The sequence below is a fragment of the Carcharodon carcharias genome, chromosome 2 (assembly GCF_017639515.1).
Source record: "Carcharodon carcharias isolate sCarCar2 chromosome 2, sCarCar2.pri, whole genome shotgun sequence".
Classification (NCBI taxonomy): domain Eukaryota; kingdom Metazoa; phylum Chordata; class Chondrichthyes; order Lamniformes; family Lamnidae; genus Carcharodon; species Carcharodon carcharias.
The window spans coordinates 25,152,668-25,178,235 of NC_054468.1; the positions used below are offsets into that span (position 1 = coordinate 25,152,668).

At 41.2% G+C, this 25,568-nt stretch overlaps 1 protein-coding gene across 2 annotated transcripts in view; it reads left to right on the forward strand.

The window, feature by feature from the left end:
- The window catches only part of LOC121268984 (sodium/hydrogen exchanger 9-like), a 368,207-nt gene that overhangs the window by 265,034 nt on the left and 77,605 nt on the right, over positions 1-25,568 (forward strand). For both annotated transcript variants that reach the window (XM_041173300.1, XM_041173310.1), the window contains exon 13: positions 10,173-10,221. In XM_041173300.1, coding sequence (XP_041029234.1) covers positions 10,173-10,221 — 49 coding nt within the window. The remainder of the gene's footprint in view (positions 1-10,172; positions 10,222-25,568) is intronic.

Consider the following 25,568-nt stretch of genomic DNA (forward strand, 5'->3'; position numbering starts at 1 on the left):
CCACGTGCATTTGTCAAGCCTCCCTTAAATGTGTTGGGTTCTATTTGCTCCAACCATTCCATATCGCAGTAAGTTACACATTCTCACCACTATTATTATGCTCCATAATAATTAACAATCCTGTCAAATGAAGTCGTGGCTCTTCTTTCATTCATTCTGTGTTTTATTTTCTTCTCCTGTTCGAAACAATACATTTCTTCGCCTTCGCCATGGTGATCACAATGAAGAGAGTTGCATGGGACTCTCAAGATTGAATTATGTTGTGAGGGGATGTTATGTTTTGTTATTTAGCATATGTGAGGGGATTATCAGGTATACTTTTCAATCTATGAAGGGATTATCAAGCCTATTTTAGCATAAATGGGAGGATTTTCTGGTCTGATATATTCAGTTTGAGTGAGTAAATTATTTGGACTGGTTTATTCCGTGTTTTTAAAGGGATTATCTGGATTGGGTTATGCAGGCTGTATGCAGAGATTAGCAGGGTTGAATAACTCATTTTATGTGAAGGTTTATCAGGCCCTGTTTATTCAAGCTACATAAAGAGGTTAGAGGGATTTATTTACTCAGCACATGTAAGGAATTATCAGGCCCTGTTTGTTTAGGATTTGATGGGATATCAGTTATTTTGTTCAGGATGTATGGGGATATTTTCAGGATTGGTTCACTGAGGACATTTATTTATTTAGTGAGGATGTTACCAGAACTGGTTTATTTAGTCTTTGAGAGAACGCTATCAGGCCTGGTTTATTTAGGGTTTAAGTGGTAGATATTAGGGTTTTGAATCCAGTGTGTGTGGATGAAGGGGTAATGTTGGATGATCAATTGAGCGATGACACTAATCTAAGCATGATACTGTTTTTATTTTATAACTGTTAAACCCTGTAACAGTACAATGTGATCTGGCAAACGATAAAAGTAAAAATGATCCACTGCCTTCTCTAAGCATTCCTCTCACTTTAATTCCTAATTCTGGCAAGAGCCCTAATCTTTACAAAGATCCATGCTCCTACCAGCCTGTTTAAATCCATCTTTACCTTTCTCGAGTAAACATTTTACAAGACAAACAGACATTTATAACATATATACGTAGATACATAAATAGACAAGATGAACAGATTGCAATGCCTCAGGGAACCTTTGGGGAAGAAGGCTTTTATCCCTGCTTGATGACTATCCTTTGGAGGTTATCGATTGTAGCTACTCCCTGTTCTGTATTGCTTACACAAGCCCAGGTTGTTACTGTTAATAGTTAAAGCAAACCTCCATTTATGTTGTTTGTTATACAGGTCAATGAAAAGTTGTATTATCAGGTTCAGTTAGCTCTTTCACTGTCCAGTAGCCCCTTTTTCAATATAACATCATAGCAAGAAATTATATCAAGTGTGTGGACTCTTGAGGGCAGTGATTAACTGAGAAGTTTGTTGTGAGCAGAAATAGATTGTAAATGCAATAATTTAAATATTTTGATGTTAAATGGAAAGTAGAGTCAAAAAAGAAATACATTGTTAGCCTCTAGAGAATGGATAGTACCTGACAAATGATGGAGAAGTAATGGTGCTTCAGTTTGTTTTGATTTGGCGACTTAATGAGCATAGATTTTTGGTCCTGATTCAGGTCCCTGTTCCCCACATAAAGGATGCTATATCTAAAGGGTGGAATGTTTACGCTCATCACTTTACCTGGTACACCAGTGTCATTCACAAGATCACAAGATGTAGATACAAAAAGCATTTTGCTTTTCCATCTGGGCAAGAACTTGGGTCAGAATTTCATCTTGTTACACTTGGACATGAAGAATCTCCTGGCTGTAGCACATAGATGAAAATCAAGCAAGGTGGATCATAATCCACAATAAGGAATTGGATGGGCTGCATTGTACATGATTAATCTTCTCCTCTGATGTTTCCCACAGGCTGCACCCTGACAATCCTTTACACCCAAGTGCAGTAAGAGAAAAATCTGCCCCTTATGTCCCGCTTCTCAAAGGGTGCAGTAGCTTTTGAATAATTTCATGGTTTCTACTTGCCCTAACCTACCCCAACCTGATGCCCAATTAATATTGGCTCTTTCTGTGAAGAAACATTTCCATACATTGGTTCTGAGTTTGCCTTTGTCAGCTTGAGCCTGAGGCCCCATTGTGGTACTTAACTTAAAAGTTGTGTCCCTGATTTGTCTTTTCGATACTGTTTATCATATTATTTGTATATGAGATTCCCTTTGCATCAAGGATTTAAAAAAAACCCACAATTCTTAGGTTTTTTTTTTCTCCCTCCCTCACGATTAAACCTTCTCATGCTCAGGATGTGCCTAGTGACTCTTCTGGAGTTTCCAAGGCTATATTGTGTCTCTATGACTGATGTGGACATTGTACTCAAAGTATAGACCAGAGGCCTGCACAGTTTTAGTATGACTTTCTCCCAACTTCTACGCCATTGCTTTGGAAAAATTGTTCAATTCCTTTTGCAAGTAGTCCTAAAGATGATAAAAACGTGGAATTCTGTCCCCTCCTGTGGACGTTGAGACAATTGGAAGACTGAGCTTGATAGATTTTTGTAAGAGCGTGAAGGGAAATGGAGGTGAGACAGATAAATGGAGTTGAGGTACAGGTCAGCCATTTTTGACTGAATAACACAGCAGGCTGGAGGGAAGGCATGGCCGCCTCCTGTTCCTATGAGAAGCAAGACAAAGCAAATGTGCTATTTTTTTTTTCTGAAGACAAATAAAAGGAGGAAATGGAATCCCGCACCCCCTCCGCTCTCCACCCCCCCAAAAAAAAATGTCCATAATTGTGTTGCGATATTAAATTCAATCAACCTTTTTTTTTGTTCTTTTTCCTCTTTTCTTAAGCTGGTGTCAAATGCCATTGCCTGTTTAAATAATAGAGGTACCCTGCTGCACCAACAAAATTAATGCGGCTTGTTAAAGAACTGTTAGGCATTCAGATAAGCTGTTCTTTTATTCATTCACTAATGTTGGTTAGAAACTGCAGAAAAACCCACACGCTTTAATATTTTTGTCACAAGGTAATGCAGCATCAACGTGATGCGCCACAAGAGTAGCTAACCTCTAATTTACTGAACTTTTTGAACAAGTTCCCAGAAGGTTAGAGGCCACAGGTTTGAGAGTCCGCTGTTTGGAAGTGGAGATCATTATCGTGGGGAGGAAAAAGAAGCTAACAAACTATAATGATTCTAGTCAGGAAACTAAGGTGTACAAATGTGGCCCTGCCTCATATACAGTTATCTTATTTAGTTTATCTGCTCGTGATCAATCTCTATTAAAGCAAATAGCTTGTACATTTTTTTTTGTCCTCTACTTGAAATAATCAGTACCCATAACATCAATTAGAGAGTTTTCAAAGAGTGAGAAAACTCTCAAATGTCTGCAGAAATGGAATGGTTGCTGAGTAAGAAACCAGATGCAGGTATTGACTGGCCTGCCCCCCCAAAGCTTGATCGCAAAACGTCCAAGTGGGAATCGGCCAAAAGTGTTACAGCTGTCATGTTGCAGCATACCAAGAACAGACTTGGATCATTTTGTAAATGGGGCACTCCTGTCATTGAACAGCCAAGGGTTGATATTCAAGTAGAGCCATTCATGCTGGTCTGAGCTTTGGGCCTCATTAAAATGCTAGTGACGAGCTGCAGCTACAGAGGCTGCATGTTAACCCGAACAGCAGCTTGGGCCTGGGGAGAAGTTGGAGGTTATCAGGTGGGTGAGCCCCTCCTGGACCCACCAATAGAAACATTGGAAGCTTTCAGTATGCCTTTTTTTGAGCCTTTAAGAGATGCCATTTAACACCACGTGCAACTGGGCAGAACTTGTACAGCACACACACTTTACTGATCAATACATGCATGTCACAATCTAGCTCAGCATGAGACTCTGATTTTTACAATTTAAGCTGGCTGCTTCAGTCAGGGCAGGCAACTCACCTGTACCCACTTGAATATTTCTTCAGACGAGCCTTTGACATCAGCGGAGCCAATGAGGCGCTTCCCTTGATTTTCAGTTATCAGCTGCCCATTTTGCAGATTTGAAATAGGTGACCAGCAGTTGAAAATTGCACACCAATACAATAGAATTGGTTCAGCACTGCGTAGGGTGGAATTTAATGTCCTCCCCCATGACCCACTTAAGGGCCTCATCCCACTGCCACTGATATTAACCCAGTAGCAGGTGGGGAGCGTGACCTGCAAACCAATGCAAGTTTACTTGCAGGCTCGGAGGGGGTGGGTTCCTCGCTCAAAGGCACTCGGTGCCTGATTGATGGACCTGGCATCAGGAACTGTGGTGCCTGCTGAGAGCAACCTCCCTCCCCCAATCACGCAATATTGGGCCTTGGGTGGGTGGTGTTCTGGCAGCAGCCACCACCTTCCTGGTGGCACTTCTGTTCAATAGAGTAGCCAGCCTCTAATTGTCCAGCAGGTAAGACTCCTGCCCCCAGGGTCCTTGATCCTGGGGGAAAGGCCTGTGGCTGTACAATTGAGTGGCACTTAAAATGGCAGGCCTTCCTTAGAAGAGACGATGTGGGGCTCTTGCCGTCTCTCCAGCCAGCAAGTGAGACCCCTGTCACCTCCATTAAATACCACCTGTAGTGTCCAGAGGGAAAGTGCTGTCATATCAGAAAAATCCTTTTCCACATTTTCAGATCTCATCTTGGCCTTGCACACCCCCCCCCTCCACCCCGTCATCCTGCTGCTGTGATTTCTTTCGGCTGCATGTCTTTGCACACACTCCTAATTCCCTTGACACTAAATTGCTCTTTCCATTTTAGCACCATCTCCTGCTAATGTATTCCTTGCCCTCAAACTCCCTCTCTCAACAGCCTGCACCATGTCACTTTCCTTTTTTTGTTTCAAAAGCCAACAAAGACTCTTCACCTTGACATGGCTTTCAAAGTCTTTCTCTCCTGCTTTGTGCTCACTCTTTATTGTCTTCTAATGTTTGAAGAAGTGTTAGTTGTTTATATGTAGAACTGAAGGTAGGTTAACACCTGATACACAATGTGCACAAAGTAGGGAAAGCACACGCATCAAGAACAAGAGTTAGCTTTGACTTGTGGCCGTCACTTTTGCTCTGCTCAGTTGCTGATGCAGTGTCTGAATATAAAACTCCAGTAGAAATGCTGATAGCATCTTTTCTTTTCAGCTACTTCTTGTGCCTACAGTGTCAGCAGCTTTTCAGTCTGTAAATATGCTGTGGTCCTTAATTAAATTCCTCAGCAACTTGCAAATGTGTCTTGTCAGAGAAAAAATGTCGGCATCTTCCAAGCTAATTTACAAACTAGTTCAGATTTATTCATTTAGGATAAAAATAGTCTCCAAACATCCAATCGTAGCAGAAGAGAAATTGTCTTTACAATATAAAAACTCTTAGAATGCACACGTTTCATTTTAAGGCAGAGTAAATTAACCCCAATTGCTTATGGAAGAAAAGAAGTGACATTTATATAGCCTCATTCATGACTTTAAGATATTGCAAAGTGCTTTTACCACCAATGAAGTACAATTTTCTTGAGGTGTTCCCCCTGTTGTAATGTTGGAAACATGGCAGCCACTTTATGCACAGCAAGGTCCCAAAAATAGCTATGATAATAACCAGATAATCTGTTTTGGTGATTTTGGTTAAGGGGTAAATGTTGGCCAGGATACCAGCGAGTACTCGCTTGCTGCTCTTCAGAGTGGTATCATGGGATCTTTACGTCCCCCTGAGAAGGAGATGGGCCCTTGGCTTAACGTCTCATCCAAAAGGTGACACCTCCAACAGTTTGGAATGTTGTGTTGGAGTGTCAGCCCAGATTCTGTGCTCAGGTCTATACTGTGGAACTTGAACTAAACTGCTGGAAGAGAGAGGAGGAGGAGGAGTGGGAGAAAGACTCCGAGTAGGATAACATATCTGCACACGGTGTTCAGGAGATAATTCACTTCCCCGAACCTCAGCAAGGAACAATGTGAGATGTTATTTATATATTAATTGGGTGTTCGATTGCATCCATACAGTGGGCATTAACTGGGGATTCATTAATGCTCCTATACATAGGAACAGACTGAAACTATGGTTACTGGGCTTGGAGGTGTATGTTTGTAATGTGTCTCTCTGTAAATAAGAGTGTAAAGATCAGGCTCCAGTTCTATCCTTTGCTAGCTGGCTCTCTGAATTGTGACATTTGAGACACCTACTCTTACATAAAGGACATTGTCACTGAAATCTGCCACTTGCTGCAAACACATCTGGAACCTCATAGGGCAAGGACAGCATTGCTAGTGGCCATCAACGTGACTGTGGTGGTGAACCTTTATGTGTCTGGCTTCTTCCAGACTGGGGCATCTTGCAATTTGCTGTCCACTGTTGCATAAAGGAGATTACGGAGGCTCTCCATTCATTGAGAGCTAACTACTTTTCAATCACTCTTGCGAGAGAAAAGCTGGTAGAGTGAGCAGGTACTGAGTGGCTCTGCTAGTATTGCAGACTTTCCCATGGCACAGGGCACCATTAACTGCATGCACATCACTTTGAGGACACTGCATGTCAACTCTGCCATATACTGGAACCAAAAAGAATTCTACTCCTTTACTGTCCAGCCGTTGTGCAACCATGCACAGTGAATCATGCAAGTCAATGTCCAGTATCCTGGCAGCAGTCATGATGTCTTCACTCTGAAGCACTCTGCTGTGCCAGCAGTATTTGAGTCACCATGGCAAAACAAAAGGTGGTTTCTGGGTGGCAAGTTCTATCTGCTGATGACATAGCTGATCCGGTGCACAACCCGCACAATGAAAGACAAGCTGCCATATGAATTGTGCAGGGGGGAGGAGGTGGGGTGGGGTGGCGCATGCTTACACCATCTGCAGCTTGTAAATCAGAAGAGAGTGTGGGATGAGGGGGAAGTGGGATGTGACAATGGGGACTAGATACACTACCATCAACTTCAATGGTTTCAACACCTCTGCAGACCAAAGTGTCAGCAATAGGTGACCAAATAATGATGAGCACCATCTCCTCCTTGGGGGTCAGGACATGCAGGCGTGCCTCCCCTCTTGTTAGATCCTGTTGCCTCCAGTTGTACACCACCTTGTCCCATAATTTGATTGGGTGATGTGGCTGCAAAAGTGAGAGGTTGGAAGTGTGGATGTCCAAAGGAACATGGGTGTCATTGTTAATGAGTCACTAAAAACTAGCATGCAGGCACAGCAAGCGATTAGGAAGGCAAATGGTATGTTGGCCTTCATTGCAAGGGGATTTGAATGCAGGAGTCAAGATGTCCCGCTGCAATTGTATAGAGCCTTGGTGAGACCACACCTCGAGTATTGTGTACAGTTTTGGTCTCTGTATCTAAGGAAAGATGTACTTGACAAAGACTAAGTGCAACAAAGGTTCACCAGACTAATCCCTAGGATGGCAGGATTGTCCCATGATGAGAGATTGGGGAAACTGAGCCCGTATTCTCTCGAGTTTCGAGGAAGAGAGGAGATCTCATTGAAACTTACAAAATTCTTACAGGGTAAATGTGGATAGGATGTTTCCCCTGGCTGGTGAGTCTAGAACCAGGGGACACAGTCTCAGGATAAGGGGCAGGCCATTTAAGACTGAGGTAAGGAGGAATTTCTTCACTCAGAGAGTAGTAAATCCCTACCCCAAAGGTCTGTGAAAGCTCAATCATTGAGCCTGTTCAAGACAGAAATCGATAGATTTCTGGATACTAATGACATCAAGGGATATGGCAATAGTGGGGAAAAATGGCATAGAGGTAGATGACCAGCCATGATATGTTTGAAAGGGAGAGCAGGCTCAATGGGCCAAATGGCCAACTCCTGTTCCTATTTCCTATGTTCCTATGGTCCTTACAACCTGCTGATTCAGAGATGAGAGGGCTATTACTGAGCCAAACAGATACCTTTAGTTGGTAAAAGGATCTGGCCAGTCTGATAAGGAGCCATACTGACTATGAAAGGGCCAGGCTCAGTCCTTAGGCATTGAAGAAGTAGTAGTAAGAGCAAGTAGACTTATCCGTGGATAAAGAACATGGGAAAATTGGGCAGAGTGTGCAATGGGCTGCTGATTCACTGCTGTTAATTTTCAGCCCTCACTAAAGTTTTAAGTTCACCCCTTTTGTCTGCCAGAAGAGTGGAAAATATTTTTGAGCAATTTGAATCGAGCATACACACTACTAAATGCTCTCGGTACTCATGTATAGATGGTTGCCAGTGAATTAATGCAAAAGCAGTAATAGGAATTAAGGCATGAATGAGGCTCTCACCAAGACTCTGGCCTGAATTTTCCTCACAGCAGCGAAGGGGCAGTTTCGCCATTCACCTCGCATACAGCTGCCTACAGAATTTTAGCAGACTTGTCAGCGCAGGTTTCCAGTCTTCCAGTGTCGCTTTGAATTCAACGCCCTCTACAAAAGAACCATAGCAGCCGTGAGCATGGAAAGCGGTAAAGCTTTATAACCAATCAGATTAAAACATCCTCATGGACAGCAAAGTAGGAAATGAACAAAACAAGAAAAATAAATTACATTCATTTAAACGAGCAAAGCAAAAACTGTATAAAAATAGAAGTTCTTTAATTTTAATTTTATTTTCAAAATCTGAAACAATTTTCTTCTGAGAAATGAGACTTCAGCTTGTAAAATTAATTTTTCAGGGCTAAAGAGGTTGTTCAGCAGTAGGTGAACAACGCTTGTTAAAATCTCAGTTACTCCTGATTGAATAAGACTTACATTTCGATAAATCTTCAGTTGTGGTAACAGTGAGTAATTAGCTTAAGTTCATGCCGTGACACTGATCTTTTCAGATTCCATTAGCAAGGCCTGCAATATCACAACCTGTGGAGGAACAGGGTGTCACTGATAGCAACGTCTGGATTTCTGCGTTTAACCACACACATGCAGATGGCAGAAGATACAGTCAGTTTTACTCCGTAGTAAGAGTGAATTGGCAACTCAATTATTAATACAACAAAATCCTGGCCAAATGTGCTGATGCTGTCAAATAATATTACATCTCTGCAAGAAAGGTCTGTTTTCCAAAACATGAACATCTGCCATGTTTCTGAAGATGTAATGTTGTAACGCATCCCAGTGCAGCCAAGGTCCCTTATTCCTCATTTATAATAGGGACACACCTTTACTTGAAATGGTGAATACAGTGTTGTTACTTTAATGTTCAACTGGTTCACTTTGTTGAACAGAGTGCTCTTGGCAACAAAGAAATAAGATTATCCATGTATTGTTATTCAAGGATAACAGTGAAACAGTAACAAGTTTCATTAATATAGCACCTTTAACATAGAGCAAAATGTCCCAGGACTCTTCACAGGAGCATTATCAAACAAAGTTTGACACTAAGTCACATAAGGAGACATTAGCTGATTAGGTGACCAAAAGATTGGCCAGAGAGGTAGATTTTAAGGAACGTCTTAAAGGAGGAAAGAGAGGTTGAGGGCATGAATTCCAGAATCTAGAGCTTTAGCAGCTGAAGGCATGGCCACCAAAGGTGGAGCAATTGGAATCAGAGATGCTCAACTGGCCAGAATTAGAGGAGCACAGAGATCCCAGAAGGTTGTAGGATTCTGTTCTTATGATCTTTCTGCACCGTGGATGTTGCAGGTGAAAGGAAATGATTAAGTGGCAGCGCTGTTGTATAAATGCAGAATATAAGGAATGGTGTTGCTATGTTGAGGATTTTTTTATGCGGGTAAAGTTCTCAGCACGGGTTACTTCAAAAATAATCGGTCAAGGAGCATCATATTTGCTGCCACATAATTATTGATGCTTCAAACAATACTTTTATCTCAGTACAAATTTTGGTCAAGTGATTCCTATTTTACACATTGATGCTTTTCCCTGAAATAATGAGGATCAGTCCGTTTAAGGCTCCGGTATTTTCAAAGTGATTAGTCAGAAACCCAATATTTCCATGACAGCTTCATCCTTCTGCTGACAGCAAAAGACGAGGGGAAAAATGCATTTGAATTCAATGCACTATAAGCAAATGGAGCCAAATTCTTCACTCTGTAAAAGTAGTCACAAAATCACAAAAGAATTTGAAAGCTCGCACTTGGGGTCAGGTTTAAGGGATGCTGTAATGAAGGCACAGGCATAGAAGGCTGTAGATCACTAAGTGATCCCTTCACTGATTCTCGTAATTTTCTTTGTGTAACAGGGTGGGCGTAAACCCAGATGATGAGCTCAACCAGGAAAGTATACATGTGGTAAGTACAAAAATGAAACCTATGTGCATTATAAATAATATGGTGACATTCAAGCAGCCACAACATCCATTGTTACTTTATTGTTAGGTTCTCCCAACAGTCATTCAGAATTGTTTGCTTTCCTAAATCCTTAGCAGTCCCTCACATGGCAGTTTCCCAGCCACTTGCCTTGTTTTTGGTTGTTACATTGCTTCTGTCATCAGCTCTGAGTCAATCAATAAGATGTGACAAATGGCAGGTCCACGCTAAGCAAAATGGACATCAAATTCTGATCCATAGCAATGCTGGAGGCATTGGCCCTCCTAGTAGGACACGGTGTGTCTCAATATCTATGGCAGGTTTAGTTTGTATTTACTGTACAATTACAGCAACTTTAACTTTAAAAGTGGTATTGTATCCCCTATTATCCTAATCACTCTCCTTTTCCCCATGTTACATGGGATTGCCATAATATTAGTTGATGGCTCTTCTCCATTCCCATTCATATTTTTTGTATTCGATCATGGTATGTGAGACCCTTTGGTGAGGCCAGCAGTTATTGCCCATCTCTAATTGCCCTTGAGAAGGCAGTGATGAGCTGCCTTCCAGACTTTTGTGCTTAAATCCCTGGAGTAGGACCTGGACCCATGCACAACCTTCTCACTGAGACAAGAGTGCTACCCACTGAACCATAGCTCCACTCTCTGGATACCCACCCCAATGTTTAAAGAAGGGCATCTCCTAATCTGTCCACATCTTCAGCATGCTGATTCCTTGTTCGATTGTACTTCTAGAGGTGATTCACTGGTCAGATTTCAGACAGCTGTCATCGGCCAGGTTTGAATTAGGCATCCCTTGTCTCCTCGTGGCTACTGCTTAAGTGTGCTTTTCCAGGATGAAAAGAACATGGCAACTCCCCAGGAATCTTCTGCACGCCTACAAAAATATCTTTTTGTAGTTTCACACTAGCTGCATGTAAATAAAGTGGAAGCCCTTGCAGAGTTGACGAATACCCCTGGTTGATCTTGGATGCCTGGATTACCATGTGTGGGCAGTCGATAACACCCTGAACCTGTGGGAAGCCAGCCAGGGCTGCAGTCCCGAACACCCACTCATTTTGACTGACATTATCACAGGTCAGCAGATAGCAGATATTTTATTAGGTTGCAGCTGGTTGCCACAAGGTGAGATGACAAGCTGAGTCCCCTGAGTCACTGCTGCTCTGACATGTCAAGGAAATTCACCCTGTGCAGTCTGTATTTCAGATAGTGTCTCCTGCAAACTGCACCCCTCTGCTGCTCCCCTCTCTGATATGCAGTTAGAGGTTTCTGAGCAGCAGGCTGTTATTGATGCTCATGTGCTGGTCATATTGCGTTTTGCCTAGATATTAATCTAAGGCAGCCAAAGTGCCACTCATCCTGATGTGGTTCAAAACAACCTCTTGAGTCTATAAAGGAAACTCTCAGCAAAAGTACTACAAACTAACGCTTTCTCACCAGTAGTTAAGAAAGGAGCTGTAAGGACCGAAGATTTAGTGCAGCATTTCCATGAGTTTGAATCAGCCCCTCAGTCATCTTGTATTCTGACCTTGCTTTCACTGGTTACAACACATGGAAACCCATGGATGTGCCATTAAATTTGAAAGTCAGTTGAAATATCGTTCCATTTGAGCATTTAGTATATGTCAACAGTCAGCCTGCTTCTGCCAAGGGGATTGTAAACAAGAAATCTAACAGATTCCAATTAAAAACAGTAGTTGGAGCCAGATTCCCATGTGCTTCCATATTTCAAAGTTTTTACCTCACTCCTGCACATAAACCTACGCTCTACAGGTTAAAATTCCCCCTGTGCCTCTCATGACTTCTTTCAGTTTGCTACTTTTGTAACTGACCTTTTGTTCTGTCCCCTATTCCAGTCTAGATTCCCATGGTTTTTAACTTAATAAGGAGCCTTTCATGTGAGACTTTGCCAATAGTATTGACAAAGACCATATAAATTGGGCACAGCAAATTCCATCATCTGCATGAACTGTAATTTCCATAGAGAGGTCCAGGAGGTCAGACAGAATCTTCCTCTTGCAAATCCACATTGCCTCTTCCTTATAAATTTATTACAATATGGGTAACAGTTGAAGATTCTGTCCCACATTTTGTAAATCCTTGCTGGCTATTTCATATTAGATTTTTGATCCATATGTGTATCTTTTTGAAGACCTGAATCTTATGTTTAATCTTATTTTCTCCAATTAAAGCATGTTGAGTCTCACTTTGTGATATAAAACCAAAGAGTCATTCTGGACAGTCTACTCTGATTCTTTTTCAGCACATTGATCAAAGGAAGTCCAGACATATGCACAATATTGCTTCCAATGAGTTTTATACGCATTTGAAAATTATCCAAATATTTGATTAACTCTGTTAGTAATGATAACTGGATATTTTCAAAAAATGGTCAATAATCATGTCCAAATCCTATCCATTATTTATCATGGAACCCAATCATTTTGTTACACCTGCCTGGCAATGTGGAAAATTGCCCAGGAATGCCCTGTACACAAAAAGCAGGACAAATCTCACTTGCCAATTACCACCTCATCACTCTACTCTCGATCATCACTGTTATCAAATGGCACTTGCTTAGCAATAGCCTGCTCACTGATGCTCAGTTTGGGTTCCACAGGGCCAGTCAGCTCCTGACCTCATCACAGCTTTGGTTCAAACATGGACAAAAGAGCTGAACTCCAGAGGTAAGGTGAGAGTGACTGCCCTTGACATCAAGGAGCCCTAGCAAAACTGAAGTCAATGGGAATCAGGGGGAAAACCCTCCACTGGTTGGAGTCATACCTAGCACAAAGGAACATGGTTGTGGTTGCTGGAGGTCAATCATCTCAGTTCCAGGGCATCACTGCAGGAGTTCCTCAGGGCGATGTCCTCGGCCCAACCATCTTCAGCTGCTTCAGCAATGATCTTCTCTTCATCGTAAGGTCAGAAATGGGGATGTTCACTGATGATTGCATGACGTTCAATTCATTTGCGATTCCTCAGATACTGAAGTAGTCCATGTACAAATGCTGCAAGACCTGGACAATATCCAGGCTTGGGGTAACAAGTAACATTTGCACCACACAAGTGCTAGGCAATGACCATCTCCAGCAAGAGAGAATCTAACAATCACCCTTTGACGTTCAATGGCATTAACGTTGCTGAATTCCCCACTATCAACATTTTGTTGACCAGAATCTCAACTGGACTAGCCATATAAATACTGTAGCTACAAGAAAAGGTCAGAGGCTAAGAATCCTGCAGTGAGTAAATCACCTCCTGACTCCCCAAAACCTGTCTGCCATTTACAAGGCACAAGTCAGAAGTGTGATGGAATACTCCCCACTTGCCTGGATGAGCGCAATTCCAACAAAACTCAACAAGCTTGACACCATCCAGGACAAAGCAGCCCGCTTGATTGGTACCACATCCACAAACATTCATTCCCTCCACCACTAACGAACAGTGGCAGCAGTGTGTACCATCTATAAGATGCACTGCAGAAACTCACCAAGGCTCCTTAGGCAGCACCTTCCAAACGCACGACCACTACCATCTAGAAGGACAAGGGCAGCAGATACATGGAAAACCACCAATTGGAAGTTCCCCTCCAAGCCACTCACCATCCTAACTTGGAAATATATCGCTGTTCCTTTACTGTCGCTTGTTCAAAATCCTGGACCTTCCTTCCTAACAGATGTACCTACATCACAGGGACTACGATGGTTCAAAGAAACACTCACCATCACCTTCCCTAGGGCAGTTAGGGATGGGCCTAGTCAACAACATCCACATCCCATCAATCAATTTTTTAAAAACGTGTCTTATTTTTCCTGCAATATTTCACATTACAGCCAATCAAACAAGGATATCAGATTACACTTCTGTGAAGCACCTTGGGGCATTTTACTATGTTAAAGTTGTCATTGTCAATGTAGTCTCCCAGAAACTATACATACAATTCACACATCTTCAGGGGAAAGAACAACCATGTGGCTATTAAGTTAAATGTGTACAATCTACATTAATACTTAGGCTTTGTCTGTCTGGACTGTTTTGATTGTTCAGCTTAAGGAGCATGACTGTCGGTGGGTTTATTTGCGGGGGCAGTGCAAGACACACACATTACTGGAGCATATAATACACATGCAGCTCTCACTGATTGGTGCTGCAGTGGTGGCAGGGTGTGGGGATTGGTGGAGAATGAAAACAGTGCAAGGAGAGCCCAACAGCACAGTGATCCCAGCTGGAAGGACTGCTTCTCTGAGGGATGTGATTGATGAGAGGGACAAGGATGACAAGAGCAGGATAGAGATGGGTTGGGGGCGATGGATTGAATGGAAAGGATGGAATTGCATTGGATGGAGGTAGCAAGGGGAGAAGTGGCATGGGAGAGGTGGATGAGATGATGGAATTGGTTAAGTGTAGCAAAATAGCAGGGACAATTATTTGATGCAACTTGCTTTTCAAAGGTTATTCTTTGCACTAAAAATGAAAGACTATCTAGATTTGAATGGAAAGGTTTTAGAGAAGCTGCCGAGTGAATGAAAAGAATGTCAGCATTGATTTTATAGAGGAAGAAGATGATAACAGTCTGTGCTGTCCAGAGTTTCTACACAGTCTAACTCCAATGGACATACCACCATAAAGGCTGAGACTCAGAAGCAGTTTTAATGTTGCTACGAAACTTGAATCCTAAACAAGGATTTTGTCAAGATTGATTGTTAAGTGGTTTTCTTTGCTAATAGATAACGAAATTATAACAAGCAGATTTCAAGGATAATGAGTTTTTATTCCTGGAATAATATTGAACCTTTCAGACGTAAATCTGCCTTTTCAAGTTGGGGGCAAACAGTTCCCAATTCAATTCTGATTCCATGACTATAAACAAGTCAAAAGGTCAGATTCTTGACAAAATTTGTATTTATATTCCTAGAACTGTTTTTACACATGGACAGTTTTATGTAGCCTTTTCCAGAGTGAGAAGTTAAAGTCTTTGGTGAAAAATTGGAAATTGTGTATTTAAGGAACTACTCTTGCAATAAAGATACCACTTTGACAGCAAATGTTTTGCATGTCAATACTAGCAGCAAGTAAACAGATTGCAAATATGGGAAAATCACAGGGTAGTGATCAACATTAATTGTTTCTAACACATGGATTCACTGTGAGTCTTCTCTCACTTGTCGAACAATCCTGCGAGATAACTTCAATTCCACATAGCTGGGTACAGTACTCCATGCAGACATGAGAGGAGGAAATAATGTCAAAGCCATGCAATTCAAATAGTTAGAATGCACATATACCAGAATTCTGTTGGGAACATGTGTCCTCCATAAAATCTGAATTTTCCCAGAAAGGAGCAGACAAATTAAATTGGCCACCTGCCTTCCCCACGGATGTATTAAGGATACTGATTAGGACAGACCTTGAATTTGTCACGGAGTATTTCCTACAAAATTGTCTTGAGCATTTCCCCACTATTGATGTTAAATTAACTGATGTGTCATTTCAAGGTATACGCACACTCATTTTTTGAATTTTAAACTCATCCAAGTGCATGTATTTGGAACACACTATGGCTTCTACAAGAGCAGTTCTCCAAAGTTTGAATGTGTGCATTCTATATTTCTTCCATCTGAGTCTCTCATTGCTGATTTACTCCTTTCCTTATAAGTACATCCCGTGCTTCAGGCATTTTGTTTTGTTTTACTGTTCCCAATTTCTGAGGATCTTTCTTTATCTCCCTTGTTTTGAAATTCTTTAAATTTCAATGTTAATATCTGTTAACTGTTCTTCGGTTGCAAGAATGTTTAAACACCCCCACTCATCTCAGATTTGGCTTGATAAGCTTGTGACTTTATTAGTGATGGGCGTCACTGGGTTCAGTGAAACAAGAGCCTTGCTCTAGCTTTCTTTCTCTCCGTTTCACAAACCTATAGCTTCTGCCCTCTCATACCAAAATAACAACAGATGTATTTGTGTTGACAACCTGCTGAGCAAGTTGAGAAATTGAAAATGAAAAACAATGAACATTATCTGTTTCCATGGCTATGGGAGTGCAAGTGATTTATGTTAAAGCTGGCGGCCTAAAATAGATGAGTTTACCAGCATTGACATGTTTACCTTGAAGGTACGAAATTCACCAAAAAGTGCTTTGTTGGTACATTGAGACTCTGTAGTTTGTGCTGTGCTTAGAAACATGTTTAATTTGCGTAGACGTATTATCCTTTCACCACAAGTGCTTTAATTTTTGGAGTGATCATGACTGTCTGCAGCTACTTCCTGAAGTGCACATTTTTTTTTCCCATGCAGCCATTTTTCACTTGCAAACAGATTGCCTTAAGATGCATACTAATGCTTGCTTATCATTGATTAGATCCTTGTATAGTAATGAATAATCACACCCAAATCCTTTTGTTTTCATCTTAGTTTAGAGACTCGTCAGCATCATCCCTATGTTTTCAATATCCATTTGTAATGTGTACAGCCTACATTTATCTAGGTGTCAGTCCGTGTCCTGTTCCTTAGCCCATCCATTAAACCCACCCATATACCTTTCATTTTTTAATCAATTTTCATTCTATTTATTGCCTTGTCTTTTTCCCAGCAGTGAATATTACACAAGATTTAATTCCTCCAAGTAATCTGTCGATAGTAATACCAGGAAGAGCCTAAATCTGCTCTCCTTAAGAACATCCCTGCTCGGGATTTCCCCATCCTCCACAGTTTAAAGCTGTTCCATTTATCATCCCCTGTTGTTTCTTATTTCTAAGCCAATTTTCATTCCAACTGACTAACTTAATTCCTTTAAAGGTCCAAAATGTAACCTCATTAAAAAATTTCTGATATCCACCTTTTTCTATCTTGTGTTCCTTGTTCACCAATTTGGTTAGCTTCTCAAAAATGTCCAGTTGAGGTATCTGTGCTGACTTTTCCTTATGACCCTATAATCTTTATATGTGAGGGAAATATAAAATGGTACATCTTATGTGGGGAAATGAAAAGGATTATATTCTAGTAGTATGGTTCTTAAGTTGTGGTTGATGGGGTGGGTTGAGGGATCCACAGTGCAGACTAAGGTGGAGTAGTGAATGATCAACTGCAACTTCAGGATTTCTGTGTTAACCTGCTCTTGTGCTAAATCTTGAAGTTACGGTCAAATCCAGGTGTTAATAATGAATGTAAATAGTTCACTATCAAAAGGCACTCAAATTCCTGGCCATTTTTTTTCACACGTAGAGTTATTCAAAGATTAAAGCACTTTGTCATAAGTAGCTGAGGTAGAATCTGTAACATATTTTAAAAAAAGAAATTAAATATATAATTGAAAAGGAAGAAGGTTAGAGGAAAAGTTGGGAAATAGAATTAGAGTTGGGGAGCTGATTCAAGTAATGGGTCAAATGGCCTCCTTCAATGCTATAATATCTATTATTCATTGTACGTTCCTAGCTTTCTTTGCAAGGATCCAAAATCATTTTCCCTACTCGGCTAATTGATTCACATTTTAAGAATTAAAAGAGCCCTCTCTTTTCGAATATCAAAGCATTCCATCTTTAAGTTGCAGATCTTGAACTTTCTGAAAATGTTACTTTGAATCTTGCTGTAATTTCCTCACTTACTATGTGGCTATTCTGGGAAGAATACTATATGTAGCATATACCTGGTAGCTATTTTTTTTTGACTGCTGTGAAGACTTCTTTTGCAGATTTCTGAGCCAAGCTAAGTGGATCTGAACATTGATCATAGTCATAATTTCTGAAGAATTCACTCATCAGATGTAACTGTCTATTTACATCTAGCTAATGTGTCTTCTTACATTTAGCTTAAAAAAATGGATCCCTATTGCTGTTTTCTCCCATCCGTCTCTCCATTGCCGCCTTAGTCTCATTTTATTTATCCTCGGTTAACTTTTGTTTGACTCCTAGTTCTCAACATTATTTATTTGTTATGCTTATACGTAATTATTTCATCCTATTAAAGGGAAAGAGTCTAGAAGGTCAGATTAACTATATAGATAAGATTGTGTCATTTCTTGCCTCCTCATCTCCCCAACCACTTTAGCTGCCTGTCATGTAGCATCTGTCAGTTTTTAGACCAGAAATTCTTCCTCGTAGTTATGAATAGAGTAGATGGTAAATTTGCCTCACAGCCATGTAACACATTCATGTAACCCAGCCAGCAGATTGAAATGCAGACATTATCCTCGTGTGGCTATGCACTTCTAAACCGGAGCATAACAATTGCTGCTGGAAATTAGATGGTCAAAATTCTGCCCACGCATTAAGCAAAGGATGCTTTACATCAAGGTGCATTTCTTTGTTGCAACATTCTCCATCTTATTCCTTCTCTCCTGAGAATACATTTTAAGAAAAGCAAGATACTGGCCCACAGGACCTCAGGTCTGTGGAAAGGGAGGTGGCTGTTTGAAGTAAAACTTCATCTTACTTTAGTTAATTTAGCTCTGGTTAATTTTATTGATCTGAAATTAAACAAAAATGCACCCGCTGAACTGGTGGCTAAATTTACCAGTGTGTTTTGATCCTATTCTGTGCCCTGCAGCCATCATAGTTGTGCTAAGGCTGATACCAGTGATAATGCCACAGATGAGCATTTAGTGAATACAGTGGGTAATGGCAATCAGTGCAAGGCCAGAAATCTGCAGTAGGAAATTTCCAACTTTTTCATCAATGCCTGTAACTCTATAAATAGGTTGTTAAACTGTGCCTGTTACAAAGAGTTTATTTAAATTGGAGTGCTCGTATGGAACTAGATGAAAACCAGTAAAATATTAACGAGCTACAAGCAGGAAGGAATGTGTTTTTGCCCCACTGGACAGTGTGCAGAACAGCTTCCAGCAAAAGTGATTAGAATAATGTTGATTAATCCTTTCCAAAGAAGCAGACAAATGTTTGGTTAAGTTCATGATTGAAGTTTATCGACTTTAATAAAATGAGAGAAGAATCAAATACTCCAGGGAATATGATGGTTGTGTACATCTGAGAGAATAAAATTATAATTGCAAATCATCTGGTCAGGCTTCAATTAGAATGTATATTCTGCTAGCTTATTATATTTGTAGGTAATGGGTCAATTATAAATTTTGGAGTTGTTTAGCAGGAATTATGTTGAATTTCCCCTCAGGGTATTAAGTAAATGGAGCACTAAAGAAAACTGTGCCCAATCTATAGAAAGAAACATCCAAAGACAGTTTTTGGGTATTTGGAAACCATTTGGAAATATTGACAATAAATTTATTTCTCCACAATGTGGTATAATATATATAAAGTTGATGAGTTAACTATAGGCCATTAAGACACCCAATGTGATTAGCCTGTTTTCATAGCTACAGACATATATGCCAATAACAGAACCCCCCCAGTTTGAAATTAGGCTGTATGAATATTAGCTTCTGAATATTTTAATGCGTTTGTATGAAATTGCTTTACTTCCCAAACCATTCAATATAATAATTCTATCTGGATTAATACTTAGCAGCATCTGATATAATAAAATATATATATATGTATACATATCTGCCTTATATATTATGAGATTGATAAGATGTTCTCTATGTATTAGAACATAAGAACGTACCAAACATTTTTGGAATAGCGTGTAAAGGGGCTTTTCCTGTGTCTGGCCCGGGCAGACAAGTATACAGCTCATGTCAAAACGTTGATTGGTCAGAGTGTACAGTAACCCACCCAGTTTTTCTCTGCTGCTCTACAACTGTGCCGTTTCTTTGCAGGCATGCACTGTGACCTGCCTGGTTTTCCTTTATTTGTTATACTCGTGCAATGCAATTGGAAAATCAAACAGCATCAGGAAAACCTTAACTGCATCATGATGTTTGTCCACTGCTCTTTAATATTGAAGGTGATGTTGCATGTCAGATTCTAAAACCCAAGTATTCATGGGGTGGGTAGGGTGAAGCACATACTGTGGTGTGGGGCAAAGCCAGGGACACAGAGGTCCTGCTGAATTTAATGGTTGGATTTCATTGGAATGTTTTCTCTCCATTTCCTGTCTGAGCAGCCAGACAAATTGACAGGCTGGCTGGAAAACCGTGACAGGAAGTCACAGTTGGGAATCCTTGCGAATGGACCCAAGCAATCAGGGGGCGGGGGGAGCGAGAGATCAGGGGCTGGAGACAAGAGGAGGAAGAGAGAGGCTGTGGTCAGCACTGGGGAGGCCAAAAGATTACTTGTGAGAGCAGGGAGCATTTGTGCTTCTCCTGGCCCACAAGTAATGCTATAAAAGGCACCAACAGGAGGTTCCATCTCCCGGGCACTGCCGGATTTTCCAAACTCTGTGAAATCCAGGCGGCAACTGTTAATTTAAATAGGGCTCCCAAAGACGTGGTGGGGGCCTGTTACAAATGTAGGGCGGGACACTCACACTGCGCAGAACCCACCATCATAAAAGCCGCAATCGTCACATATGCAGTGGGTTAAGGACGTTTTCCACATTTATACATTTTTATCACTTCATTCCCCATCCCAACTTGGGTGACGGGACTGAAAATATGGCAGTTAAATTTGCTGATGACATAAAGATAGGTACAAAAGTTAGTGGTCAAAAGGACGTTACAAGTCTACAGAGGGACTCAGATAGATTAAGTGAGTGGGCAAAAAATTGGCAGATAGAGTATAATGTAAGAATGTGTGAACTTATTCATTTTGGCAGGAAGAGCAGAAAAGCAGCATAGGAACATAGGAAATAGGAGCAGGCGTAGGCTATTCGACCCCTTGAGCCTGCTCCACTGCTCAGTTAGGTCATGCTGATTTCTTACCTCAACGCCATTTTCTCACACTATCCCCATACTCCTTGTTATATTTAATATCTAGAAATCTATCGATTTCTGTCTTGAACATACTCAATGACTGAGCCTCCACAGCTCTCTTGGGATAGAGAATTCCAAAGATTCACCACCCTCTGAGTGAAGAAATTCCACTGCATCTCAGTCCTAAATGGCCTGCCTCTTGTTCTGAGAATGTGTCCCTTGGTTCAAGACCACCACAACCCGCCCCCCGCCCACACCCCCAAACCAGGGGAAACATCCTTCCTGCATCTACCTTGTCGAGCCCTACAAGAGTTTTGTATGTTTCAATAAGATCGCTTTTCATTCTTCTTAAGTCTAGAGAATACAGGCCCAGTCTCCTCTCTCTCTCTCTTCATAGGACAATCCCGCCATGCATGGAATCAGTCTGCTGCACTCTATCTATGGCCAGTTTATCCTTCCTTGGGTAAGGAGACCAAAACTGTACACAATGTTCCAGGTGCGGTCTCACCAAGGCTCTATACAATTGCAGAAAATCTTTACTTCTGTAATCAAATCCTCTTGCAATAAATGCCAGCATACCATTTGCTTTCCTAATTGCTTGCTGCACCTACATGTTAGGTTTCAGTGACTCATAAACAAAGACATCCAGGTCCCTTTGGACATCAACACTCCCCAATCTCTCACCATTTAAAAAATACTCTGCATTTCTGTTTTTCCTACCAAAGCGGATAACTTCACATTTTTTCACATATTCCATCTGTCACATTCTTGCCCACTCACTTAGCCTGTCTAAATCCCCCTGAAACCTCTATGCATCCTCCTCACAATTCATATTCCTACCTAGTTTTGTGTCATCAGCAAACTTGGAAATATTATACTGATCCTTCTGGTACCCCACTAGTCATAGCCTGCCAACCTGAGAATGACCTATTTATTCCCGTAGGATGCTGGTGAGTAACTCCATGGGAAAAGGAAATATCTAATGAAGAAAGGTTGAACAAGTTGGGCCTATACCCATTGGCGTTTAGAAGAATGAAAGGTGATCTGATTGAATTATATTAGATCGTGAGGGGGCTTGACAGGGTGGATGCTGGGAGGATATTTCCCCTTGTGAGGGAGTCTAGAACCAGGGGACACAGTTTAAAAATTAGGGGTATGTCATTTATAACTGAGATGAGATTTTTTTTTAGTCTGTGGAATTGTCTCCCTCAGAGGGTAGTGGAGGTTGGGGTCATTGAATATGTTCAAGGCTGAGTAGGTAGATTTTTGATCAGCAAGATAGTTAAGAGTTATGGAGGGACAGACAGGAAAGTGAGATTGAGGCCACAATCAGATCCACTAAGATCTTATTGAATGGTGGAGCAGGCTCAGGGGGCCGACTGGCCTACTTCTTGATTGGGATTGAAATGCAATCATGTACTAAAAGGTCCTACCTGGCTTGCCATAGTCATGTGACCTCTGCCGTGAGGCACAGGCTGGGGGCAGCCATGTTGTATTCAGTTCCAATAAAGACATTCTACTAGAAGCAATGTACTCTTTCAGCTCGTTACACTCATGCTCCTAGTTTTTGTGTTCTTGTGACCCTGTTACACCTGTTTTGTGGCCGTGTTTATTATCCAGACCCAAGAATCTAAAGCTTATTGCAAACAGTAATCTAGCTCAACCACATACAGTTCTATTGAGATTATTGTGATTTTGAAACCCACTAAAAGAAAAGGCTGCCGAACTTTCTCGAGAATCTGTCCCTTGAAATGTGTAGTTTGCGAACTGCTTATCAGGCTGATGTGTGACATTAAATTAAAGCCATCACTCCGTTGCCTCTTCCCTCACAGAGATCCCGAAATCATTTAACATTTATAACTGAAGTGATAATTTAACACCAAAGAGAAGGTGATGATTAGTCAATTTGTAATTATGTCAGTGCATCAGCAAAGCGCTTTCAGAGTTTCAGGTGACAAATGTGATTTTAACAGATAACTACCTCCCATCTTGTAAGACAGTTTAGTAAAAGTGGGCAGCTGGTATTTGGGTGTCTTGGCTTCCAGCATGTTAGTTGTGGCATGACATTTCCAAACAATTCAATTGTATATATAAGAAACAATTCTGCCAAATAGCTATCTTATAACACAGCAAATATTCAGATAGGTGCAGCTGGGGTTTCTTTTAGTTTGTAACAAATTAATCGTGCCAGAAAGTTTAATTTGCTGGAAGAGAAAAATAAACGAGCTTTGGCATTGGATGCTGACAGCCAATGTATTGTGCCACACAGACTTAGGGGGCAAGTTTACCTAGCGCCTCAGCGGTGGGTTTGGAGTTATGTTGGGGGGGGGGGGATGCTCGGAAAATGTTAAAATGAATGTTACAGCATGCTTGTTGCATTTTTCCCACCTCCTCACACTTTTATTGGAGATGGCTTCAGAACAATCATGGCAACCCACCCAGCCATGGTGGGAAGTCAACTAAGGTAATTATGGAAGCAGTTAATGGACATTTTTGGAAGGTTATGGAATTTTGCTCATGGCAGCAGAGCAGGAGGTCAGATGCCATGAGATTTATATGCAGTGATCACTTTAATGAACAGAATTGGTAATCGTCAGGGCATCTGCAAGCAAATGAGTGCAATTGTTTGCTTGTCACCTGTAGATGGATCTACCTGATAGTGCTGGGGATGAGGAATTAGGTGCCATCAGCAGTATGGCGCCTCCATCTTGTACTGTCCTCTCATTCTCTATTCACCTCAGCAGCATACAGCATTCACAACGAGTCTGCCAGCCACTCTTCGCTTCGGACAGCCCAGCTCTCCCACAGGATTTCCTGCTGTTCATAATTGGACAGTGCTCCCAGAGGCTGCTTTTTAATTGGCTTCCTCCAGAAAGATGGCACCCAATGTACCACCACGCATACGTCTGATTTTGCAACACAGAAATCAACATGACACAGGGCGACTTGAACAGCAAAATTCAGCCCTTGGTGATTTCAATTTCCTACATTTCAAGCTCCTAATTTCACCACTAAGGACAGGGAAAGACTACTTACAAAAGAACTTTAAGTGCTCCCCCCCAGAGATAGAGTCAACTGGATTACTCATGTCTCTCCTCCTAATGGATTTTTGTGCTTCTTGCATTTTTTCTAGAGATAACAACAGAGGCACACAAACATTGGAAATCACGGGATCTAAAAAGACTCTACAGTTCCATCTGCTCAAAAACTAATAACCCCATAATTGTTCACTTGCTCAAAGGTCTTTCCAATTTTCCTTTCTTCACATTATCTGTCTCCTTGGGCATCCAGAAAAATGAAGCTACTGTAGAGGGAAGCACTTACAATATAAGGTGGTTTATTCCTGTTTGTTGCTCAACCAGCTTTCGTTGATCTCCAAATTGACCTTTTCCCAGAAAGAAATTGCAGTCCTTCAAAAGACAAAATCTGCTTATGATAAAGTTGTGCACTGACTGAACGGATAATACACAATGGGCGTAATACTATGGAAGGATTATAGTTATTGCTGATGCATGTCAGTCAAGGGAATGCTTTTTGGTTCTATTCGTAACCTCTGGACTAAACAGAAAAAGTCAGTTAATTGTGTCTGGGTCAAGCGAGTCTATTAGAAGTCATGCTTCACTGATACAGAAGAAATACTTCCCCAGCCAATGTCCTAATTCCGGTTCTCAAAAAATCCAGCCCAGCTTTTATATTTCTGGGGAAGCCCAGTTGCAGAGGGTAGGACTGTCATATTGTCTCCATGTGCAGCTGAAGTGTATACTTTGAGGAAGACACAAAGGGATTTAGATAGGTTAACTGAGTGGCCAAAAACTTGACAGATGATGTATGATGTGGGACAATGTGAACTCGTCCAGTTTGGCAGGAAGAATAGAAAAGCAGTGATTTGTTTAAATGGAGAAAGATTGCAAAACTCTGTGGTACAGAGCGATGTGTGTGCCCTGATACATGAATCACAAAAAAGTTAGTATGCAGGTATAGCAAGTGATAAGAAAGGCAAATTTATTGTTTATTGAAAGGAAATGGAATAGAAAAGTAGGGAAATTTTGCTACAATTATATAGGGCGATGGTGAGACCACATCTGGGGTATTGTGTGCTGTTTTGATTTCCTTACTTGAGAAAATATATAATAACATAATAAGCAGTTCAGAGAAGATTCACTCAATGAAATCTTGGAATGAAGCAGTCCATGATCAAATGCAGCAAGACCTGGACAATACCCAGGCTTGGGCTGATAAGTGGCAAGTAACATTCACGCTACACAAGTGCCGGTAATGACCATCTCCAACAAGAGAGAATCTAACCATCTCCCCTTGACGTTTGATGGCATTACCATAGCTGAACCACCCACTATTAACATCCAGGGGTTACCATTGATCAGAAGCTGAACTGGACCAGCCATATAAAGCCATACAAGAGCAAGTCAGAGGCTAGGAACCCTGTGGTGAGTAACTCACCTCCTGACTCCCCAAAGCCTGTTCACCATCTACAAGGCACAAGTCAGAGTGTGATGGAATATTCTCTAGTTGCCCGGATGAGT